This window comes from Oxyura jamaicensis, chromosome 4, assembly GCF_011077185.1.
Source record: "Oxyura jamaicensis isolate SHBP4307 breed ruddy duck chromosome 4, BPBGC_Ojam_1.0, whole genome shotgun sequence".
NCBI classification, from domain to species: domain Eukaryota; kingdom Metazoa; phylum Chordata; class Aves; order Anseriformes; family Anatidae; genus Oxyura; species Oxyura jamaicensis.
Window position 1 is genome coordinate 13,150,760 of NC_048896.1, and position 24,830 is coordinate 13,175,589.

Sequence of the window (24,830 nt, forward strand, 5' to 3'; positions counted from 1 at the left end):
GTAATGGGTCTTAAATACAAATTAGAAGCAGTCCCATCAAAGCTGTTAACATTAAGGTTTGAAAGCCAAACACTATTACGAGCTGTCTTCAAAAACTCTGGCCGTTTAGGAAGCATATCAGTCTGCCGTGGTGGCTTTGCGATATTTCTGTCTCGAGCACTTTGGACTATTTCAAGCAGCCTGCACTAATAATTGATAGAAATCCACAATCGGAATGAAGCAGCTCTTCTTAGGGCTTTGAAGGCTAATCACTCTATTACATGTACAATTTTAGGTTAAATTTTTCATAGCATATCTAAAGGCAAAAATTATCATATCAGTATGTAATTCTTAGCAGCTCTGCTGACTGCTAACAAAAAGTAATCCTGTATTACAATTTAACCCTTTGCATATGGAGATGTTAGAAGACCAAGATAGGCAATACATTGCTGTAACATGGATAGCGGTCTCTGTATGACCAGCAAAATGCTTTAACAGTTTCCATTGCAATAATGAAAATGAGATACCTCAAATCAGAGTCAGACAGATGCAGATTTGAATGCAGGGTATGGACAAGCTGTGCCGAGCTATTTTCCCCCCTTACAGAATTGTTCAGGGACCCACACAAGGAGGGGAGCCCTGTAACGGGGACAGAGCAGTGCGTGTGATATCCCAGACTGCCACCTTACTTCAGCGGCTTGATCTTGTAAAGATTCAAGCGCACACACCTAAATTTACACAGCGGGAGGTCATCCCAGGACGGCTGCAGGATTATTTCTGAGAGCAGGGTGAATCATGTATGCACGTCTTTGTATGCTCAAGACCAGAGGTGGAGGAAAAGGATGCAGCGAAGGGCAAACGTAATCATTGGCAATGGCGTATTAGTTCTGCCATAAATAAAAAGAAAAGGAGAGAGAGTTGGAAGCTTTGGTGTTCCTACCTTAGTTCACGTTTATGTTTGAATGGGTTTTGGCTGTTTGTTTTTTTTTGTTTGTTTGTTTGTTTGTTTTCTGGGGCTAGTACCCACATTTTGTTAATGTCCCAAACTTTGAAGATCACGTTTTCATCAGTCCACCGATCACTTATAGTTCTCTGGGCTTTGCTTTTTTAGTCATGAGTAGCAGAAGCACAACTTGCTCCTTGCAGGAGGACAAGTGCCCCCCTGTCAGGCCCAGCATAACAAAAGCAAGCAAGGAAAAAAAAATCTCACCAAAGACTTTTTTCCCCTTTTTCTTTTGTGATTGCAGGCTGCTCTGTGGATGTGTTTCTTCCCTTTGCAGAAAGATGAGGACGTGCTATCCTGGGATAGGTAGTGCACATCCCCATCATAAACAAATCGATTTCTCCCAGTACTTAAAGACTCGGGGCTTTTGGAAGCTTCTCCTTGCCTAATGAATGTGTTTAATATTTCCTGTGCTCTCTGGCATTATTAAGTATAAACTGTTACTCTACTGGATTGAAGTGCAGTTTACAAGGCACTTGTATTTGGATAGTCTGTTTTCTCTTACCCTTGCTTCAAAGGGCGTGTTTAAGCAATTAATGAATTATGGGTTTTATTATTATCATTTATTTCAGACAGCCCCCTTTTTCTGCCTCCTTTCGGCTCACTTTCTGCAGGGGTACTTCAGTTTGCTGTGCGGAAGTGTGGTGCTTGCAGAGGAGATGCAGAGCAGGGATGAGCTACTTTTTTCTCTTTTCCCTCTCCTCCCGAGAGGCATCCTGTGACTTCCTCTATTAGTCCATTAATCGCTGCAGCTCCAAATTCAGGCTGATCAAAGGAGCAGAACGAGGTTGAAAAGTGCAGATTCTGGCAATTGACTTGACTGTTTAGATTCCCCGCTGAGCTCATTTAGAGCTGGAATTAAGCTATTCCTGCTGTATTTTTTCGTCCTTGGCTGGGCGAGAGCGCTGTGCCGAGCGCCGCACCGGGGGAGCGCTGCGGGCAGAGCGGCAGCACGAGGGCATCTTCCAGCATCCACCGAGCCGCGGCTCCCCGCGCCAGGGGAAGGCTGGGCGACCTCCTGGTAGCTCGATAAGAAAGTCTCTGCTCAGATTTCGGTTGCTGTTCGACTGCAGAAAAAGCGGAGAGCCTGTTAAGTGAAGGTGCCCGGAGTAAATATTGATGACTCTGTGTTTTTTTTTTGATGGAAGCGTCAGGTTTCTGTCTCGTACGGCTCTCTTTCCCGGGTTAGTACGTGTGGTGTGAGTGGGAAGGAATGAATTAAAAAATATGTAGGGGGGAATTTTGTAAACAACGAGAAGTTTCTTGTAAAAGTTCTCTTTACGATGCAGTGACTCACTTAAGGAATACAGTTGTTTTTAAAGCCTATTTCTACGTGCAGCTAGAAACCGGTGCTGTTTGCTGTCGTTAATAGTCTTGTTGGTTCTTGTTTGCTTAAAGGAAAAATGCAGACTGCCCATACCTGTGTTCTCTGCAGATTAGCATCTGCTTGTGCAATCCGTACGCATCTCAAATTCCTCTGGATGTAGGTGGGAGTTACGGGTTCTCCAGGAACACGCTGGTGGACTCCTGAGGTCGCTCGCTGCAATCCCGCAGTTCCCAAAAGTGGGCTAATATTTCTCAAACAGAGATGGACTCATTTGGTGTGTAGGTTCTTATCTCATTAAAGTGAGTTATTGGGACTGAGATGTGAGTGGCATTCTATTATCAGAAAATATTATGCATTTAATGGCTTAAGAGTACTTAAGGTCAGCAAGAACAGAGAAATGCTGATAACATCACCGTAGCCTGTGTGATGGTCCTGAAATGTAAGTAAATCTTTCTTCAGCTGAAAAAAAAGAAATTGCCAGATGTATTGGTGTTTTCCCAGAGTTCCGGACGTTGTCTAAAATCCCCAACATTTATTTATATTCTATTTTTCACTTGTTAAAAGAAAACGTGACAATTTAATCCAATCTTTTTATTATTAAGAAAAAAATATTGGCAATGAGGATGAAATGGACATGAGAATCCAAAAGCTCAGAGTCTGAGCTCTTTCCTATCCATATATATAATTTTTAAATTAGAAAGAACTGTAACCATCAGAGACCCTGTGTGGGATAAGATTAGAAAGGGACTCCTGGCTTGGTTGTGCTCCTCCATTTGAGGCTGAAGCCATAGGTAGCACCGCTGTGCTTGAGCTTCCAGAGGTGCTGTTTGAGCTTCCTCAGATTTCGTACTCTATAAAGAATTTTTTAGTACAGTGAGCTAAAATCTTTCTTCGTGATTCTTTTTTTTTTTTCTGCTTACGGTAATGAACAATATTGAGGCTTTTCATAAGATGAAGCGTTGCCTAAGTGCATTTAAAATACACATTTTTGCCTATTTCCATCTTGATTAAACTGGAGGGAGGGTACCCAACTGCTGTCTAGATTACTGCCAACCTTAACCACAAGAACGTTGAATTGTGCTCTGGTCTCTTAACAGAGCCCATTTTCTTCTTCTGACTGGGCACTAAAAGGCTCTTACTGCTCCACTAACCCCTTCCAGACAGAAGAGTTTTGCTAATTTCTGAAGAAATACCCAGACAAGTGCCTCCTTAGACACGCTGGAAGGAGTCCTGCACTGTAGATTATAAACCAAAACAGTTGGCCAGAATGAGGAATTAAAGTAATCCCTTAGATTAGGAGCTTGAAAACGAGATGACCTTCTGCATATGCCCCGTGCGAGTTTCTAACCCAGCTGTGGTCTCTGCCCCCATCATCGCTGTCCCTGCGTATCTTTGCCGTGCAGAGAGCAGCACCCAGGCGTCCATCTGGGCAGCTGGAGCACGTGCCTGCAAATATCCCGAGCTTTAAATGCAATGTATTTTTAACAGTAGTTCGTGATTGGAATGACAGGAAGGAAACGAGCAGAAAACATCCTATTCTATCTGTGTATAAAATCTTGCTCGTGCAAGATAGAGTTACCGCAATAATGATCGGCCGCTAATTGATTCATTGTGCTGTGAGACAACTGCCGAGCTGAGGAGCCGGCAGGGTCATTTTCATGCTCAAACTCCACTCGGGTTGTTTGCTGAGGAAGGGCAGGAGAGGGTTATAAAGCTGCCGCCACTACATTCAGCGCCTGTTTTCTCAGAAGAGAAGAGACACCGCCAGCCAAGATCTCTTTCCTTTGGAAATTGTGGCTGGGAAGGGCCCCTTTGGCTTGTGAGACAAAGTGGGCAGTCAGACAGCCCCTTTCCTGAATCCCAGGCAGGCACCAGACGGCTGAAGGAAGAGAGGCACCAGGCTGAATTAGATTGACGGGCTGCGTTGGACAGGACGGCAGAGTCAGCCGTAATTGGTTTGCAGCTGTTCATTTTTTCCCCTTCTCCCTCCCCTGTCCTCCCTCCTCCTATCTGACCCCTGCAGCAACCGCAGCTCCGGCCCTGAGGGAACCTCGCCAAGCTGGGAGAAGTATCAGAGCTTGCTGGGCTCGTCTGTGTCAGCCTTTCTGCCCTTCCCTGCACGCCCACAGCAAACGGGGAGAGAAAGGAAAGTATTAAGGAAAAAGGACTCTGCAGCTTAACCCAGACATGTGTTGTTTGCTTCTGGCTCAGTTCCGACGTGTGTTCCTGAACGCCGCCTTTCCCTGCCGCAGCTGGTGGCTGGTGTCTGGGGTATTTCAGTTTTAGGGCAGCCAGTGGGAAGGGGAAGGAAAGAAATTGGGAGAGGGACAGCTTCAGCCAAGGCAGAGGAATGACCTCTGCACGGCCTTCCCCGGGCAGTCAGAAGCCAAAGGCTGGCAGCGAATTAAATGTGGCCTTCAAGTCGCACCTTGAGCCACATGCAGTGAGGCTGGGAGGAGTTCCCAGCTCCCCAGCGCTGTTTAATTTCTGTGCTGTCCTGACCTTTGAGGTGTCAGGGGGGTGAGGCTGCGATTTCTGGGGCCTTTCAGAGGGGCAGCCGGCTGCTATCCTGGCCGCGATTCACCCCGGGCCGTGGCACCTCGCAGGCTTCTTCGTGCGTTTGCTGAGCAGACAAACCCGGCGAGGCGCTGAGCAAGTCCCCCTGCTATGCAGGGCTCCGTGCAGCAGGATTTACGAGACATCCGAGATTTCCTCTTCAGAGCTGTGATATCCGCTTGCGTCCATCTCCCGGTCCGGTGGCTGGCAGCGGGTTTGATTTGGTGCTGTCCTCACCTGTAAAAGATCCGGCGCCAAAGTGTGCCTGAGCTGGCAAATCCCAGCAAGGCTTTCCTGCACCTCGGAGAGCTGGCAGGGTCTCAGGCGCTCAGACATGCGTGCGCTCAAACCGTTCTTACAGATTTGCATCTATCTCATAATCCCAAACTGTCTGAAGCTCGTGTTCGTGCAGGAAGCAGAGTTTTTCCTTAATTGCTTTCACTCCCAGATTTAAGACATTAAAATCGCGTCCCTGTGCCTCGGCAGGGAGACGCCCGTCAGCTTCCAGCTCACCTGCCTGCCGGAGCGGGGCTTTGCTTGCCTGCTGCTCAGCCAGCCTTTCTGGGTCTGTTCACCTCCAGCAGCAATGTCAAGCTAACCCAATTCTGCAGCTGGTATCAAGCGCCAGAGGCGAGCTGTGTAGATGTCTCTTTAATTCCTGCACTTGTAGAATTTAGTGTATATTTTTCCTCCAGTTCCACTGACTCACAGAGTCCTTGGGGCGGAGGCAGGGGGAGAACACGAAGGCTATAACCCGGCTCTAATTTACTCATCTGGTGAAGCCAGTTGTCAATGAGCCTTTCCCCTCTCTGTCCACAAAGATACTCCCTCTCGGGACGCTGTTCGGCCTCCCAGTTGTAATCACGGCATCGGCAGCTTTGCTCTTGACTGTCCTGGCAGGCCAGCTGCCTCTCCTCTGCTGGGCTGGCTCCGCGCGGGGCAGCTCGATGCGCAGCACGCAGCCCCACGCCGTTCAGGAGCACGGCCCCTCGTGGCACGCTCATCTCTTTACGCGAGACACATTTGCTGCTTGTTTTTGCGTAGCCTTGATGGTATAAACCAGGAGTTGAGGTGGGGAACGGTGCAGGGTTTTGGCACATTTCTTCTATGGCACAAAACCCTAAAGGGCATCGCCGCTCAGAGCCACGGGCAGGATGGAGGGCGCCGTTCTGGACAGGGAGAGCAGCTGCCAGATGCTTCGGTGGTCAGGGGGATTTATGTCTGAACGAAATGGATTTAGAAATAAGGTGCAGTAGCATGTAAGTGACTTTTTTTTTTTTTTTAATCTGTTCAACATGCAGCCTACAATAGCTCTGCCAGCTAGATTTGAATTAAAACCGGCTCCACAGCCTGCAAAGGCTCCTGAGCCTCGTCGCTGGGACCGGAAATCCATTGTGGTGTCCTGATTAGTGCTGGTGAAATCGGAAACCTCTCTCCGTGCCGATAAGGATCTCGCGAATGAAAATATAACCTGTTAATCCTGAATTTTAACAAGGATGCTTATGCAACTCCCGGCCAAATCCAGGATGTGCCCTATCCGTGTGCCCCTTTGTCAGAAAGGAGTTGCTGATGGGGAAAGAAAGGTGGGATCGCACCCCTGCGACACCTCCTCCAGAAGCACCCCGGCTTTGTGCCAGGTCTCTGGGGCTGGAGGAAGAGGGGTGCGGGGCTGGGGTGAGCGCAGCCCCACACTCACGTGCTGGGACCGACCCCTTAGGAGCTGTCGGCTGTTTTACCTCGAGATGGGGCCGCTGGCTCCTGTCCCTCCCTGCACCAGTCACCGCTGCCAAATGAGGGGTGGTCTGGCTGGGCCCATCCGTGCTCTTGCAGTCCCATAATAGCCCCTTTAATTACGGGTAACAGTAGGTTCTGTTTTGTCCTACGTTAATAACAAGTTCCAGGGTATAAATAACTCTGCAATTAAACCCAAACGCCTGACGATTTACCATTTGACACCTATGCAGTCTGCCGGAGCCTTGGCTGCATGAGGAGTTTTGCTCCTGCCCTGAATATTTTATAATTGTTTTACAAAGAGCACACGGGTGCTCCGTCATTAAGAAATGCCAAGGGGGGTACACGGTGGCACCGGGGAGCAGAGAACAAATAGCAAAGCCTGGGCCGAGGCCACAGAGAGCTCTCATTTCAGAAACACGGCTGTGGTTTGTTTGACTACCTCTGTAAATTGACCTTTGTTGTTTTTAAAGAAAAAACAAAGCACCACCACCAGACAAAACCAAGCCGTCAGGATTGCTTTACTGGAGGACCCAGTAGCTCCTTCAGAGACGCTGCAGCGGCTGCTGCTAAGGGCAGTGCACGTGGGGCCGCGTGCTGCCTCCTGGGGGAAGCAGCTCCTCTGCTCTGCTGCGGGCAGAGCTGCCTGTCCCTCGCTGTGTGGACTTGGAAGAGCCTGGCTGTAGGTGAAAATAAGCAGAATTAGGCCTGGGAGCTCTGATCATTTTGGCTGAGGGGAAGGAGCAGAGGGGAGTTGAGGTCTACTTTCAGCAGGGAGGTGAGGAGCACTTTCCCTCACTGCCCAGACCAGCTGCTCTGCGTCCGATGTGGAGCCCGCCAGTGGAGTTGCATGGATATACAAGCGTGGATCTGCCTAAAAATGTAAAAACAAAAGCAGAGCTATTTTAAGCCTTTGGAACCGGGGGTTGGTTATAAATAGCCTGGCTGGTGTTACTCCTGGCTGGGTGTGTCGTTCCTAAAACACCACCGCAACTGTCGCTTCCCTTGGAGGCAGTGTGTCGGCTGCCTCTGCGGTGCCGGAGCCTCCTCTGCGTGTCCACGTCCTGTTGATAAGTGCAGGATGATGATAAGGTGCTCGCTGGGTGGCCATCTCCATCCTCCCAGCCCTCGCTCTGCCAGCCGGGGCCTGTGAGTGTGCACGGGTGGAAAGGTGGGGGCAGAGCGGTGGGGAGCCTGTTGGTGCCGAGCACAGGCTGCTGAGCTCCAGCCAAAAGGAAAAAAGTGTGGTTCTGCCCTGGCCTGGGAGTTGGGAGCCGTGGGTTTAGCCCTGCCCGTTGTCAGCCATCCTTCTTCCCACTCCTCCCAATGGAGAAAAGGTTCTTGAGAGGGTATCTTCACCCGAACGCGCACCTGGAGATGTGGTGGAGCTGCTCCGTCGGCAGCTAGGTGGGCCCTTTACTTCCCATCGCTGGAAGCAGCAGCTGTGGCGCTGCAGTGCGCACAGCTCCACAAAGCTGAAAGCCGTGCAGGTACCTGAAATAGCTGAGTTCTGCCTCGGACAACGTGTTCATCCCTGCCCTGGTTTTCCAGCGCGGTGGCTGTGAAGCAGGACCTTTGGCGGTGCTCCTCTGCCTCCCCACCATGAGCAGTGCGGGGCTGGGGACAGGCTCTTCTCCGGCAGCTCCTCCAAGCAAATTCTGGCTGACTGCTGCAGCGAGTAATGATATGTTTATTTGCAATACGTGGAGCCGGGAGACATCTCTAGGTGGCAGGGATCTGGAGACTGGTAAACAAAAGAAGGCGAGGTTGGAACTCAAACTGTAAGGATTGTTTGGGGCTAAAGAAAACAACTGTAAAATGGAATAATGACAGCGTTCAAAGGTCTGCTGTGGTGCATCTCGTACCGAATCCTGAGTTATCCTTACAGGGCACTCAAAGCATCTTGTACCCAGGAGATGAGGAAAAGGGAGCTCGTTGGCTGCTCCTTCTTTTTAGAATAGGTAGAAATGGGCTGGGAATCTCTCCTGCCGCAGCTGAGTCTTTCCCAGAAAAGGGGAATTTATTGCACGTTCGCTCAGTGGAGGGAAGCTTGCAAATAGGCTGTGTCTAGCGTCTCTGAAAGAAGCAAGGCACGCTGCTGTCTGGAGGTTTCCAAGAGTTCATGCTAAATTCTTCCTCTGTAGCCTGCTTGTAACGCAGAGGAGCAGCGTCCTGACGCAACGTTCTCCTAGCACAGAGCAAGCCGCTTGTATTTTGTGGCGATGGAGAAGATTATTTCCAGCAAGAAGCAAATGAGGATGACAGCAGTGACAACCACAGATCTTACACACTCAAAAGTGGTAAGATGACAGCTCCACTTTCAAACCTGGGTAACTCAGACCTCAAACCAGCATTTTGGCAGCCTGCTGACTTTGGTGGGACACCTGCTGACAATCCGAGCACTTCTGCCTGGGGACCTAAAGGTGGAAGTGAAAAGCTGCCCTAAGTACCAGGTCAGAAAGGAAAGCCTTTGTCCGAAACTGAAGCTGCTACTTGGCTCTGCCAACCGGGACTTCCATCCCTTGCAGTGGTCGCAGTTGCTCCCGGAGGGCAACGGGAGGACTGATTTAGTGCCGCACGTCTTCTCTCTTTTATGCTGAACTCTTCATTATTATGCCCGCATTTCGCTGCAGATTAGCAGCGAGCGCGGTGCAAGGCTCGAGCCCCCTGGGGTGCAGCGGGCGCCCAGATCTCCTCCTGGCTGGCCCTGCCCTTCGCTCCTGAGAGAGGTCTGTGCGTGGCACGAGGGCACGCACACGCTGGTACGGCACGGAGATGCTCGCTTTGCTTTTTATTCCTTTTTTACACCCCCACCCCCCTTCTTCTTTCTTCTAATCATTACAAAACAGGAACAAACGAGTGTGTCACTTTAAACCATGAAACCACTTAGTCCGTAAAGACAGATTTGGCGTCTTTGTGCTGGCAGCGAGGGGCCGGCGCGGCACTCCATAGTGATCCCACTGTTCTTCCCGGCCCCGCACCCCGCCGCTCCCCACCCCCTCTCGGGATTCGCTTCGTGTTTGCCTGCCTCTGTTTTTGTGGTTGGGAACCAGCAGAAGAATGGAATGGATTTAATGATTTGTTGGCTGCAGCGCCGGCATGATTAAGTCAATAAAGCTGCAAGCTGAAAACAGACAGTGTAGTTACAGTATATGACTTTAACCTTGTTAGTGCATGTTTATGTCCTCCTGCCCACTCCGTAGCTGTACGTTGCATAAAGAAGACCTGACCAATCTTTAACCCATTAAATAATTCATAAAGTGAGAGCAGACATCAGCTACTTGCAGAGCGGATCAGTAACCATGGGGTCAGCAATAACTTTGGCTCCCTGGACCATATCCAGCATGTTTAAACTCTGGTGATGTCACCAGGCAAGCTTCTAACCTTAATCATTCGGATGGGAACAAAGGGAAGTTAACTGTTGACATGCGGTGTCTCCGCGGAAGAAATGGGAGCACGGGCCAGCTCCAGCCAGCTTGCTTCTTTTGTGGGCTTTCCCATCGCCTTACGGTGTGCTGGGCCAGCCGGTCAGAGGGTGCTTCTAGAGGCCCAGTCTCTTAAGTGACAGAGGCACCAAGTCCCAGAAAATGTCAGGGAAGCGTTGGCTGACTTGAGAAGAGGGTATTTGGAGGCGCTTGAATGTTTTTTTTTTCATCGTGGATAAATTTTTAATTGCGGGTATCTCCTCCCTTGTAAATGACAGAGTAGGATATGTAACAGGGGTGGAAGCAGGCAGACGCCAGAGGTGCAGGAGAGGACACGGCATGAAGCAGGACTGTCCTTGCTGCAGCAAAAGCTCTCACAATAAAATACCAAGGAGGACTTCCAGTAAAACCCTAAGCTTCTCACCCACAACTACCTCAGCCAGCCCCTTCTGCTTTTTCCTACCAGCCAGCACACGGGGCTGCCCTCTCGCAGCACACAGCCCTCTGCCAGCTCCCTGCTGGGCACCGAGGGATTCTCCGTGTCCGTGGCTGCTGCAGCTGCTCCTCCTGCGGCACGCAAGGGGTGAGTCAGGGCCGGCGGGGCGTGCGGCCGGGACCCGCCGCGCTCCACTGAGCTGCGCAGCCAGGTCGGAGGCCCCGGGGGACCATTACAGGTCGGTGTAGTTTAGTGCCGTTCTGCGACGCAACCAGCTGTGGCCGGACCCAGAGGACAGATGTAGAGAGGAGGACACGACAAAACCTCGTCTGCGCGGTGAGCCAGGCAAAGCCCCTTCTGCCTCTCGCTGGGGAGAGGCACAAAGCGCGGCTCTGCCTCATGGAGGCACCGTCCCAGGAGGGTGAAGAGCTGCTCCAGGAACTGGTCCTCAATCTCTTGTATTTGGGGAGGAGATTTTATTCCTTTTTGGGGAAGCTGAGACAGAAATGAAGCGAACTGTCCATAGTCACATGAAGAAACTATGTATGGTGGAACTGGAAACTGAACCTGGTGATGTGAGTCCTGGTCCCTCGGGCCGGCTTTTATCCTGTGACTAAGTCATGAAACAAACTCACCTTTCCAGATCATCTCCTTTAGGGGTGGCTTGGGAGCTCACCCTTGATGATCGCATTTTCTGCATCTCCTCTGACAAAATGCATGCTCACAGTCTCATGAGCCAAACCCACCAGGGATGTGTGCTTGTGCAAGTAAAGTCACCGGAGGCTCGTGTGCCCACCTGCACATCGTGCATGCAGGGGTGTCTGCAAAGAGACCTCCGTGATGTGCACGTCTTAATGTGTGGGACTGCTGGGGCTAAGAAAGGTGCTCAGGTAAAAAAACTCTCACGCCATTACTTGTGAGCCAGATGGCTGCGTACAGCAGAGCGTATCTCCATACCCACTCCGTGAGCCCAGCAGTGAGTTTCCCAGGTGCTGAAAAATACACACCGTGGGCTGGGGTCAGAGCTGGACCTTCTGTCTGCTGCTGCCAGTGACCAGGGGGTGAGGGACCCCCCCAGCCAGTGCCGGTTCTTCTCAGTTGCTCAGTTATTCCCTGTTGCTTCACAGTTCTACAAATGAAGACTCTCAAATGAATTTACCTTGGTTGTGGTTTTTTGTTTTGTTTTTTGGGGTGATGGTGGCAGTGGTTTGGCTTTGCAGTGAGTGGTCTTGAGCAGCAGCCTTTGCTTTGGAGAAGGATTCTCCAGAATTTCTGCTGTGTCAAATCTGATTTGAGCAAAAATTCCTTGTTCTGGTTGTGTTTGGTTTTAGCTTACAGCTTTGTGCGGTGCATCTGAAAATCGTTCCTTATCGCTTGATGATTTCAGTGAATGCACACCTAGCAATGTTTTGTTATCAGCCCCCCACCACAGGGAACATAGCAGCCCGTAATTTTTGTGCACCGACTGCAGGTTCTTTCTGCTTGATGCAAAGCAGTCGCTCCAACCGTATGCTAATCCTGAGGGGGGGGTCCCAACTTCTGACCCATCGCTAATGCCCTACAAGTCACATGAAGCCATCGAGGATTCTTGAGCTGGAGTTTGAAATGCCTGTGTTATCAGCAAATAAACACCATTAATTGCCTCTAATATGTCATGCAGTGGTTAAATGACAAGATCCTTATTAATATGCGTGTATATCAGCCTTTTCAGTGCGTGTGAGGGGGAGTATGAAGTGGTAAAATTATTTAAAATTAGTGGGGAATATTTACAGGAAGGCATAAAGAACTGTCAGTTGAGGAAAGCAGCATTTTATGTTCTTGTCCCGGATGACCTTGCTCCAAGGACAAATCAGAGCTTGATGAAATGAAGCTGCAGATGGCTAGTGATCTCAACTCTGTAATAATGAAATGACACAAGAAAAAATGAGACATCTACAGTTTGTAAATACAATCTGAATTGAAGGGGGGAAAAGGAATTTTTAAGGGGAGATTGAGCTGGCTTGGTTACAGTTCAGCTTTGGGTGCTTTAATAATAATTTTAATATTTTAAAAAATAATGGGATAGCTCCTTGTTCCCCACACTCAAGGTCACCTTAATGTATTTTTTTTTCACATACCAATATCTTGGTTTTAAAAATTTGATGATGGGGACCGCCTAGTCACAGCTCGCTTTCTATCCATTATGTCAGCTCATTGCTGTCGCTGGATTTTGTTCTGTAAGTTGGTGGGGAGGATTTTGGCACCCGACTGGGCAGATGATCTGATAGAACCATTTTCGGTGCTTGAATGGTTTCGTCTGTCAGGAAAGAGCAAGCTTGCGAGAGGTTTAATAGTGAAAAAGTGATGTGATACTTTGTGCCAGAGCATGCTGTGTTTGTGGGCTTGCCTGAGAACCCAGGAGCATGTGCTGTTGTTTTTTGCATGTGGGCAGGTTTTCATGCAAAGGGCTTCTCAGAAGCGGTCAGGCAGCCAACTGCTATTGCAAGGGACGAGACTCAGGCATCTGCCTCTGCTAATCGAACCTTTACATGAGAGGGAAGAAGAAATTCATGGAAACGTTAGCTTAGAGAAATGAAATGTTTGCTAAGCTCGGCGCTCCAGACCACCATGCTGCAGTTCACAGAGCTTCTCCGAAATGGGCAGGCAGACAGCTGGTTTATCTCATTAGGAATCAGGAAAGATCTCAAGATTTCCTGGCTTTCACTCTGTTGGAGTGAAATCTTTATTTTATGATTGGATCTTTTCTGTTCTCTCTCCAATTCACCACTCGGTTGTTGCATTTCTCTGTGGCAGCCCCCACCGGGTGCTGAGCTCAGCCGACTTTTGGATCTCATCGACACCTCTGCTAGAGAGCGTGCCTTGACATAACACAAGGATTACTTGAGTCAAACCACTTTATAGATACGAGACATTGTAGTTTGTCATCGCAGCTAGTGCAACCTTGTAGAGACAGGCAGAAGGACTACCGGCCGAAATTGGGTGAGATAAATACAGTTTTAGATTATCTCATTGAATTTATAGGCGAGCTGCCCTCCATGGGAACGAGAGCAGGGTGTCAAGGGTTGGAGAATCATGAGAGCTGTACAAGCAAATATAAATATTTTGTTCTTTGCAGAGAATTCAATTCTGGATCTTGGCTATATGTTATATAGACACTTACAAAACACCCGTCTCTGCATCCTTGGCTCCTTACACGTAAAAACAACAGGTGCACTTAATGTTAAAGAACGGTGTTAAAAAGAATGATATAAAGATATAAAAGGAGGATGAGTCCAAACAGCATGCAGGGTAGGAGCAGCTATAGGGAAATGAGCATTTCATCTGCTTCACTTGAAGAGAGGAGCTCCTGGTATAATTGCTAGCCAGGTGTGGTGATGTTGTCACTGCTCCCACCGAAGGAGGGCTACCTTTGAAGGAAGATGTGTGTGCCATATGAAAAGAAAGAAAAACTTAAAAGAACTTTTTTAAAAACAAAGCCATATATACTCGTGGATCACTTACAGCCTTCAAACAAAGCCTTTTCCTGACTGACAGCCTGCAAGATAAGCTTAGAAACCTGAGGCTGGTAGTATTTCACATGCTTGTGTATCAAGTAAATGGGTGAAAGACAGGTAAAAAAAAAAGATCCACTGAGCTGCACAGTTTGTTTTATCAGTGTTCGTACATTGTGTTAAAACACACAAGCAAACAAAAAGCTGTGGAGCATTTCTGAACTGAAAGGCTCAGCTTTATCTTAAAGAGCATCTCTGAACTGTGAGCAGAATAGAGAAGGGAAAAAGAAAGAAAACTTCCAAAGAGCAAAAGGAGAGTTCTGTAAAGGCACGAAGCAGAGGCCAGAAGCATACATAACCCATGACTTCGGGGTGAAGCAAATGATCGTGGCACCTTACAGACATTGTGCTGTTGAATGGAGTGACACGGTCATCCTGCTAAACCATGAACATGAATTTTGTTTGCCCTGGCCAAACAGATTCACAGTCTGAATTAGCAAACACTGTTAACAGCTGTGGAGGCAGTGATCCTCCTCAGGGAGGGTGGCATCACGGTTTGCTCTGGAGCCACCCGGGGTTATTAAGCACCAGAAGCCTACACGTGGCTTCTCTGTGAATCAAGACACAAAACTCTTACAGCCGTGCAATTCTATGGGTGAGCCAACTCTAATTGTGGTAGGGTTTTATTTGGTTAGTTTGTAGTATTTGTAGAGTGCTTGTGCTGGGAGTTGTAGTCACGGACTTCAGAGAGTAGGGCGACCCTGCCATGAAAGCCCCACCAGAACATCACAACATAGGGCAGGCAGACGGAAGCACAGGGAAACAGCAAAGCAGGAGTTTGAAACTAATATTTGCATTTCCTCAGCAGAGTACAGAACTCCCCATACATAACACAACAGATGTTCTTAACATATAGAACAAAACGCAGTTAATGAAACTTCACCCCACCCCTAGAGAGTATCTGGCCCTGCAGTGAGTACGGATCCACCACAAGTCCCTGGCTGCGCAGCCCTGGCCTCTGAGTGGATCAGCAGCACAAGCTACCCCTAAGTCTTGTAGACAAATTTTTCCCCCTTTTTAAAAACTTAGTTTTATTTCACTATTTTTATTTTATTTGTATTATTTTTCTGTGCGATATCCCAGTACATATTTCAAGCTAAGTTATCTCCAATTGCAAAAAATCCAGCGGCAAGAAGCAGTCTGTCCCTTCCTGTTATTTACAGCAAACATCTACCCTGACCTGCCCATGGCTCGTCTTTTCCTTTTATTCTGCGGTGCTGCGGCTCATTTCAATGATCCTTCTGTTTTCAGATACATAATTACTGGAGTCAGCTGGATTCCCCATTTAAAGCGGAGGGAGTATTTCTCAGATCAGTAGTGCTTTCTGAAATGGCAGAAACTTTTTGAATGCAGCTACGATAAGCATTTTTAATTAGATGCATTTCTGTTCTTCCACTGCTGCTAACGCTTTCATTTAGGAAGTACAGTTCTTCACCTACTCTGCAAATATCTACTGAAATTTGCAAAGCTGAATGTCTCTCTCTCAGTAACCTTGCTGTGACCTGGTTATCTGTTAGAACCACAAAGAATTCAGTCTCTAATTAGTCCATCTGTTAACTATTGAAATTCATGGCTTAGTTTTATTGTCTGGGTCTGTAACATAATGCTGAATGGTCTCACCTGGCAGCTTATTTCTTATAAAGCAAATGTGCTTTTCCAAGAGCCATTTTGGTGCAGATAACTGTCTTTTCAACATTGGACAAATGACTCTGTCTAGCAGCCTGCAGTCCCCTTCATGCCCTCGCTGAAATAAATTGTACATCTCCAATAGCTCTGGGCTTAAGTCAATACAATTTAACATGTACATTTCTTTGTTATATTCTTTAGAGTCGCACTGTAAGAGCAGATGGGAAACTTTGATAATGATAAATGAGTTTACTGTTTTCACACAGTCCTAAAAAACAATGAATGCTCTTTATTAAAGATTAGAGGGATTTTTACATATTTGCCAAAGGGAGATTAAAGCTCTAACTCAGATCCTCAGAAAGTCTTGCTTTTAAATCCTTTTTGGACTGTTTGTTAATGAGGATTCAGAGGAATTAGGGGCCATAAATTTCTTCATTCTCACTTAAGTGAAGCCACAGAAGTGATTACTGGATGTATAACTAAGTGGTAAGGACTGGAGTTTATCAGCTGTGTTCACACAGAACAATTCATCTCCGTGCTAATTTACTGCAGTTGTGCATCTCGTGTGTGATAAGATGTTGATGCTGGGTAGGTCGAGCTCCACAGCGAAGGATTTTAGAAGGATGTAGATGCATAAATACAGGCGGTAGGTCCCAGTGGGACAGTTTGCACACTTTGCATTAAGTGTGTGCCTGAATGTCTTTTTTGGCCCAGCCCCATGCTGGCTACAGCCGGACACAGTAATTTGCAGATGCGTTTTGCGCAGTCCCAACAGTGTGCCACTGCGCCCCCGAGGCTGTCGGGAAGGACGGGTCTCACTGGTGTGTGCTTTGCAACCGGTCGGTGCCTGAATACTGACACAGCCGGTGTACGCTCCTGCAAACCCTGCACCTAGTTCTGTTCTCCTTGCTCGTGAAACTGGTGCCTGGGTAGTAGCCCCAGCGCCTTCCCCAGCGGAGCTGCCAAGCTGGGAAGCCCCCAGATGCAGCAGGGGCTCCAAAGCGCTGCGTGACAATTCACCAAACAACACGAGCACATGCTCCCAAACTCACAGCTCCACTTCCCACGCTGGGTAGCCTGCTGCTGGGCTGGGGGTTCCGCCGATTGCAGGTTTTGTTAGGAGGTTTTTGAGGGGAAAATGACCAAAAAAAAAAAAAAAAAAAAGCCAACATGCAAGCGCATTTATTTCAGATATCAAAGATAAAGAATCTCCTGCAGACACCTGCATGTCCCCGTGCAGCCTGCAGCTGGCTCAGCGGTACGACCCCTCGGTGTGCACACCCTCTTCCATCCTTCCCAGCTTTGACACCAGAACCCTCCTCTCTTCGCTCTTTTCAGGGTTTGAAACGGGATAGTCCAAACTATAGACAAGTTAAGACTCTGGCATGTTTGGCTTGGCCTCACTGTGGGAAAAGTGACTTTTCTAGGGGAGTGATGAAAAGGAAAAATGCTTAAAGTTCATTAACCTTTGGTACAGATAGCAGCGTCCTTTAGACTACACCAGAGCTATTCTTAGTCGTGACGTTGACACGGGTGTTTCTCGTTGTAAGGGAATACAGTAGTTCCCACTAGCGGTGAAAAGAGGAAAAGAGAACTTTTTTTTTTTTTTTTTTTTTTTTTTGGATTAACCTACATGTGAACTGTACACAGAAAGATTTTGAATTCATTCCTTGTCTTCTCATCTAGGCTATTTTGTCCTAATTTCCCCAAAGGCAAAATTTGTATCTATAGATTGTTTCTTCACCGGCTAATGAAGTGTTATACAACTTTGCTCTGAAAAACTCAGGAGCCCATTCTCTGTACTGGCAAATGAACTTCACTGATAGTCATTATTGCTATAGGATGTCTGCAGAAAATCCCATACCATTAAGCTGTTGTATTGCCACGACACAAGAGCCACAATTAGTAGTGTGATTTACACTTCTTTAGCATTAAGAATATGGAAAAATCAACATTATTTTCTTGATGGTGTTTAGGAAGAATTGGAACGAGGTGGACATGATTAGGAAAAGAGCCTTTAATGTTATGACTTGTTAATGCAATAGCCCTGAGCTAGACATCAGAATGATCGTCCTTGCACTAAACTCATTTGCTTCAGTAAGCACAGACCCTCTGCACGCAACAAGACAAGTTGGGAGGAAATTGGATAGATGGCAGGGATTTTGGTGGTATGAACATTTCAGTGTCTTTCATGTGTAGAGTACACAAACTGAATCCCTGCACTTTCAAATATTCCCCTAGAGGCAATCTGCATTATTCAGAGCTTAACTGTGGCTGCAGAATACTGTCTGACATGAAAGCAGAACGCGAGCTTTACATGAACTTTCATATTTACATCTGTAGTAAATCATATTTACTTTTCTCCTCCCCTCCTTTTTTATTTTTTTATTTTTTTCTGTGAGAGAGAGGGAATAAAATGGGTAGGAGGGGAGAGGGAGGAGATGTCCGGCAGAATTGTAAGCAAAGCACCACTAATAAAGCCTAGTCTTATGAGACTGCCCATGAATGGGAATGATAATGAGCGGTGATGAGCTGCAGGTTTGTGTCTTTTAGTAAATTATCTAGCAGGCATTTACATTTCATCAATTGGGCTTTTGCATAATAGGCCAAAGTGCTACAACAAATGGAGGCACCATAAAAATGAGTAATTTCGCTGACCTTCTTGGTAATGGCTCGCACGAGGAGTATCTGGGATGGTGGTGGGTCGTGCTCGTGGCAAGCTGCTGGGGAAAGGCGCCCCAGGCGCGAGGAGCCCGCCTGGTGACAAACGCCTCCCAGTGCTTTCTGAAGCATGGCTTGTATCCTGTTTTCTCCATCCGAGCATGCTTCTAATTGTCAGATGTCAAAAGGCAACAACCATTTTCTTCGTGCTTATCTCCTGATAGCATTGATTCTCAAACAAAGGATGTGGGCTTCCATTCTGAAAACAAAGGAAGCACGGCCTAGCTAAGATTGCTGGATATAATACACATACTTCTCCCTGCCAATAATAACAAAGCATCATAAATAATGTAGAGGCTGGATGTGAAAATGGAGAAAGGGCAATGCACTGGTGCTGCTGTGCCTGAGCATGGCACTTGGGGGAATGCTTGCCTTCTTGTCCTCCTCGAGGCCTTGACTTCTTCCCTTGTTTTTTCTCTCAGATTTCCCTGACTGCCTGCCAGCTCCTCAGATGTTTTGACTTCAGTACTTTTTCTAATCCTTTTTCTCTTTGGGGCTGTCTCTTCATGGTGGTTTTGTGATTTATTTTTTTCTTCTTCTCCCCACAATGCTCTTTCTGTGGAGGCAAGTCCTCAGCTGGTGAAAGTCAACACGAGTCTTTCTTTGGGTGCTTACAGCAAGGCCAGTTTCCACCAGCCATGAATCACGCTGGTTGCATTTCTGATTTGTGCCTGGCCATGATCTGATCCCATGTTATCCCATGTTCTCCTCAACTTTCACAGTTAGCTCTCCTTCATTTTCCCATTAGGGAACCCCTGAGAAGCATTTCAGTCCAGGCCCACATCTTGCCCATCTTTCTGGGTCCCTGGCCTGATTCCTCCTTTTCTCTCCTTTTGCCTTTGGTCTGCTGCTTCCTTTTACTGTGGCTTCTCCATCATATCCAATTGCCAAGTCCTACCCTGATGCACTTTTCTTTCCTTATGTCTTTCAGTGTAACAGTTGGAGAACTGGTGGGAAATGTGACGCTTTACTCACATCCCTCCTGCCAGCTAGGCAGCCATGTGACGCCAGTAATCTTAGTGAATCAGTCCCGTAGCCTTGGGCTAGTCACAAAGAATTTTGGATTAACCTTTTGCTTCTCTCGTTTCTTCTTGTGCCGACCCTCAGAAATCAGAGCAGTCCCCTTGCCCCTCACCGTCCCCACCATGACATGTGGGTCCATGTGGATCCGCAAGGTGTTTTTGGCATGGGACAGCCAAAGACTGGAGAGAGGGCATCAGCAGAGAGGATAAAGGCTTCTGTTGTTATCTCCCTGATGAGATTAATTTTCTTTTTTCATCTTTCTTGGCAGGATCAAAATCCTGGAATTGTTGCCAGACTTCAGGAGCCGGGCTCCATCCCAAGTGGAGGCTCTGTGCCGGCACCAGCCACAGTGAATGGGTACACGATGAGGAACCATCTACTGAAGCAGCAAATTATGAAACGACAGCTGATGCAGGTATGATGCCGAGAGCCTCTGTGGGTTCCTGTGCCATCCACCTCACCAGGAGGGACAGGACTAACTGGAATGGGGAAATGAACAGTCAGCAAACACTAAGGAGTGACCCAGGAGCTGCTGGGTTGAGTCAGAGCAGGGCTGTCCTGCTAAGAGAGGCCACGATCAAGTGCTGCTCAGCAAGTCCGAGTGCAGCTCTGCCCACTCATGTGCAAGGGAAGAATTCAGTCACCTCCGTATCATTGCCGTCATCCGTGGTCAGCCTCAGAGCTGGGAGGGAAGACGCTGAGAAGGGAGGCTTGAAGAGTGAGTCAGCCCCAGGAGAGAGATTCTCCATGCTTGCCTTTCTCCCTGGTTCCCCAGGGATATCCCAGAGCAGATGATAAGCTCCAGTTTGTCTTGGACTTGGCAGGTCTCTTGAGGGACAGAAGTCCCTGTGTGAGGCTTGAAACATGCAGTGTGAAGGAGCAAGGGTGGGGGAATCCCACAGGCAAGCTGGGTGAGGCATCACCAAGCCTGAGCCTCGGACTTCCTGAGCATGCTGCTGGATTTGGGGCAGGCAGGCTCGATTCCTTGGATGGGAAATGGTTTGAGAAGTAGTTCAGTAAAATCCTTAACCAAATACTATCCTGTTCATTGATCAAATCCCCTTCCAAAAACAACCATGTCTCTTTGTCATCCATTAGCCTTAAGCTTATCTGTGCTGCTCCAGCACAGCAGGAATTCAGCCAGGCCTCAGCTTGCACCACGCGTGGAAGGTTCCCCAGGTCACAGCTGCTGTCTGCGGCAGGGATGCAAGTGCGGTGGCAGGTTCCGGGGTCAAATGGTTGGAGACATGAATCGGGTCGCTTGGAGAAAGCCAGCAGGATCCAGGATCCAGGGCTTCCTGTGGTTCATTGCTGTGTTCTGATGGGAAGTGGCAACCGGCACCATAGGTGATGCACATGAGCAGGGCCGGGCAGGGTAATGGCCATCAGCAGTCCCTTGTTTGTCAGCGTGTCCCTGAAATGCTGCCACAGATTCAGTTCACTCATGGACTCTCAGGCACCTTTTGTCCCCGGATCTGGTACTTCAGAGAACACGTCCAAAGAGTCAGCACAAGAGGCGCTGGGGAGACGCCAGGATTCCTGCAGCCTTTGGCTGCACTGTGCTTTACTCGTAAGCTGGTGAACACGAGGGGCTGCATGTTCGTCCAGCTCCCCCTTTGGCCTTGGGCTGCCTGCACAGCATCTGCTGAAGGCTGCACTTCCTAATGTGCGGCTGTTGTAAGGACAACTTTGCAGGAAAGGGCATGTGAGCAATTAAGATCCACTCTGAAATGAACTGTCTGGGCTGAATCTCGTCAGAGGGGTGTGTGTGTGTGTGCGTGCACTGGAGAGGTTGTTAATGATGACAGTAGCTACAGTTCAAGTGTCTGCTGCTAGTCTTGTTGGTCAGGAGACTGCAACCTGACTATTATTCCCCTTGTTTTCCAGGAAAAGCAGAGACAAAACATGCTGGGAGTAACGTCTGAGCAGAGGAGTTTGTTTGCGGCTCAGCAGATGAATCAGTTTCAAGGTAAGGAGGGAAGTGGCATGCTATTAAAAGCCTCGAGGAGCCAGAGCCTAGGGTCTGATTAAATACAGGGCACTTAATGATTCTCTGCCCTGAAATAAAAGCATTTCCCATTTTATTACGTATCATGAGGTTCACCCATTTCCTTATTGCTCCGGTAACAACACTGTTACACAGCCCATGGAGCAGAGGCCTGTGTAGAGAAAGATAAGTACGGCGAGGCAGCCTGTTAAGGATCTGCCGTGTTGGCAGGGTGAAGGTGCTCCCAGCTAACATGTGTCTCTGTGTGCAGCTGTGCAGCAGCCCCTTCCCACCGAGTGCAGCCAGCCGATGCCGGCCCCTCCGCCCAACCACCGCATGCTGCCGTCTAATCCAGCCATGCTCCAGAGCACCTTGGGCACTGGCATCGCCCCAGCCACCGCCAGCCAGAACAGCGGGACCATGGTGATGATTCCACACAACCCTGGCAAGCAGCAGGGAGTTTTTCCACCTAATTCAGACTTTAACATCCCTCTGCGGCCGAGCCAGAACTCGCTGGGCATGAACTCAGGGTGCCAAACCGTGCACAGCCACGCGGCCGTGCGGCCAGGAATGCCGATGGCCGGCTTTAGCTCCGGCTCCTTGGCGAATCACTCCGCGACTCAGCAGCACTTGAGACAGCCGAGCGTGCCAAGAATCCCCAACGTCTATCCCAACTCATCTGCCCAGATGTGGACACCGACTGCTGTGCCAAGAATGCCAAATCAAAGCCAAATGGATACCAGCATGCAGCAGTTCTCCAGTAACACTCTTTTCTCCAAACAGAACGCGAGGCCAAACGCGTCGGGTCAGCAGTTCTCCCAGCAGGCTGTAGTGCCGCCAAATCAGATCGCTCCCGGAGTGCAGGTCAGACAGATGCAAAAACTAAGCATGGGACAGGCTGGCCAGGGCTTGAGCTCGATGAGTACTCAGAACTTGAGACACAATTTAACCAGGGGACCGTTGCCAGCTATGAATGTTATGAAATCAATGCCACAGGGAGTGTCTGGTTTTAACCAGCTCAGTCCTGCCTCGGGCCTCGGCCCGCCGAGCTACCCGGCTACCGGCCAGCCGCCCGACGCCTTCAGCAGGATGAGCGCGGCTGCTGAGCTGCCGCAGTACGACTTCGTGTCCCAGCACAGCGGCTCCATCCTGCCCGCAAACTGCAGCGACACTGACTTCCTTGACTCGCTCATGAAGAGCAGCAGCAGCAGCAATGACGAAGAGTGGTTGAACAATCTGACAATGATAGATGACATTTTGGGACAGCATGCTCAAAGCTCCGGACATGTTTAGCTTGGAGAAAAGCGGTTGCGTTGTAAATTACGTGTGTGTGACTTTTAAAACCAACAGGTGGCCCATGAAAACCGCCACCTCTTTCCCAACAGAAAGACTAGACTCAGCCAATTCTTTGCCTGCATCAAAGTTTAATATTGGCAGTTTTTCAGATGACTGTATATATTTGAATATTTTGTAAATTATGTTTTCCTAAACCTTAAATGTAGAAGTATTTATACTTCTTTGCTGGACTGTTTGTAAATAAATCTATAGCATAACTTTTGGTTTTATTATAGGGATTTCATTATACCTTGTTATAAATATGCAAATAATATTGTTAGTTTCAGTAATACTGTGTATTACAGCATAAAATACTTATGTTTTTGACATAACTTAACACATGAACTAGGGGTGTCACTGCAGCCAGACCAGGCAGAAATCTGTTCTCCCATATCAAGAGGAAAGGTTGAAAAGTTGCATTAAAAAAAAAAATAATCCATAAAAGGAACTGCTGGTTGACTCACAGCTCAATCCTGCAGCCCGATGGTGGCCTGTAGGTCCCCTCAGGGCTGCCAGCGCCGTCAGGGACCTGTGGGCAGGGATCCGTTTGCAGGATCAGGGGGAAGTTCTCGACCAGATACACTCCAGTACACCCGTGCGTCGCCAGCTGAGGAGCCACACGGTGTGACGTGAGTTAGGCTGAAGAAGAGGCGCTGGTCCGACATCCCGAAGGCTTCCTGGCCACTGCATCCCACAGCGAAAAGGTGGTTCTGGTTTGCACACCTCTGCCATGTATATTTGTAGTGTACAGGTGATTTGTTCCTGGTTTTAAGGCTTTTCATAATTTCTGTTTTAATGTGAGACTTTTTTTCAGGGGAAAAGTCTATAAACATTAATAGTTAATTTTTGATGTTTTTCTGTCAGCTACTATTGTCCTATGTATATTTAAGAGTCTGTTTATAAAAGATTCACTGTACTGTAAACTTCTTAAAATGTTCATACTTTGTGTAATCATATTTTAATAGTCACATCATACTTCGCAATACATTTGTAATATAACGTCAGCTTCAAGCACAGAATGTTTTTTTCTTCATACCATAATAAACTGCCAGGGGAAAATTGCATATATTTTATGTGCTCGTTTCTTAGCTCCAACATTTTGTACCTGCAGATATTTGAATTAATTTGATTTGTCCAGGATGCTACAACGTCAATCTAATAACGTGTACAAATGTGTATGTGCTGTTAATAGGCGAAATGAGCTGGACAAAGAATTGAAGTGGGCCTCAATTTTATTTTAAGATGGGCTTTCCTAGGCCCACTCTCCTTTTCCAGTACAGTTGTAGGTAAATATGAACAAATTAGTCTCTGTTTTTTTACATAGCTCTATTTTTTTACGTTTCAGTGCTTATTATTCAGAAATAGAACTGAATCTAGATTTTGGAGCTCTTGCTGTGCTGCTCCTTAAGCAAAGCCTGCGGTCACGTTTCACTGCTCAAACACAGGTCTGAGGGGAGAGCCCGTGCCTGCTCTGGGGCAGTGAGCTGGGTGCAAGAAACAGCAGGATGAAAGGGGACGTTTTTCACCTTAAATAGATGCACAAATACTCTATAGGTTGATCTGCCTTGTTTAAACACAAGCAGACACCACCCCAGCTTTCTAGGGCTGACGGAGATGTAGTGCTGCCCTTCATCCCAGAGACGCCGTGGGCATGACGAGCTTGAGGAAATCTCCTGGGGAGGATTTTCCTCAAATTGGTCCATGCTGGAGGGAGGGGCTGGGTGAGGTTGTCCCCACCCTGGTGTGAGCCCTTCCTCTCCAGAACCTTTTTCTACAGAGTTGGATAGCAGAAAAGAGCTTCTAAAGTGAAAAATATGAGGATCTCCTAGGACTACCTAGTCAGTGTATAAAGCAGGCAGGCAGAGAGAGCTCTGCAGATAGCAGGCCTCTCCCAGCCACCACCTCCCTGCACCTCTTGAAGATCCTTGAGGCTTCGTGATGGTGAAGGCAGGAGCTTAATCCAAGAGTAAACTCCCAACAGGCTTGATCCCAAGAATGATACGTATGAGCATGAAACCAGGGCAAGGAAGAAAGAAGCCAGTTTTTCAAGCTGAAGAAACTGGCCTTGCCACACAACCACCTGAACCAGGCTGTAAAACCCTGCGAGTCTCCGAATGAGACAGAAATGCC

The 24,830-nt window shown here is 48.1% G+C and overlaps 1 protein-coding gene across 2 annotated transcripts in view; it reads left to right on the top strand.

Moving 5' to 3' along the window:
• Positions 1 to 23,764, top strand: part of MAMLD1 (mastermind like domain containing 1) — a 77,888-nt gene extending 54,124 nt beyond the window's left edge. For both annotated transcript variants that reach the window (XM_035325189.1, XM_035325188.1), the window contains 3 exons: positions 19,647 to 19,793; positions 21,266 to 21,347; positions 21,637 to 23,764. In XM_035325189.1, the coding sequence (XP_035181080.1) occupies positions 19,647 to 19,793; positions 21,266 to 21,347; positions 21,637 to 22,658 (1,251 nt within the window). In that variant the 3' untranslated portion in view covers positions 22,659 to 23,764. The remainder of the gene's footprint in view (positions 1 to 19,646; positions 19,794 to 21,265; positions 21,348 to 21,636) is intronic.
• The last annotated feature ends 1,066 nt before the right edge of the window (positions 23,765 to 24,830 follow it).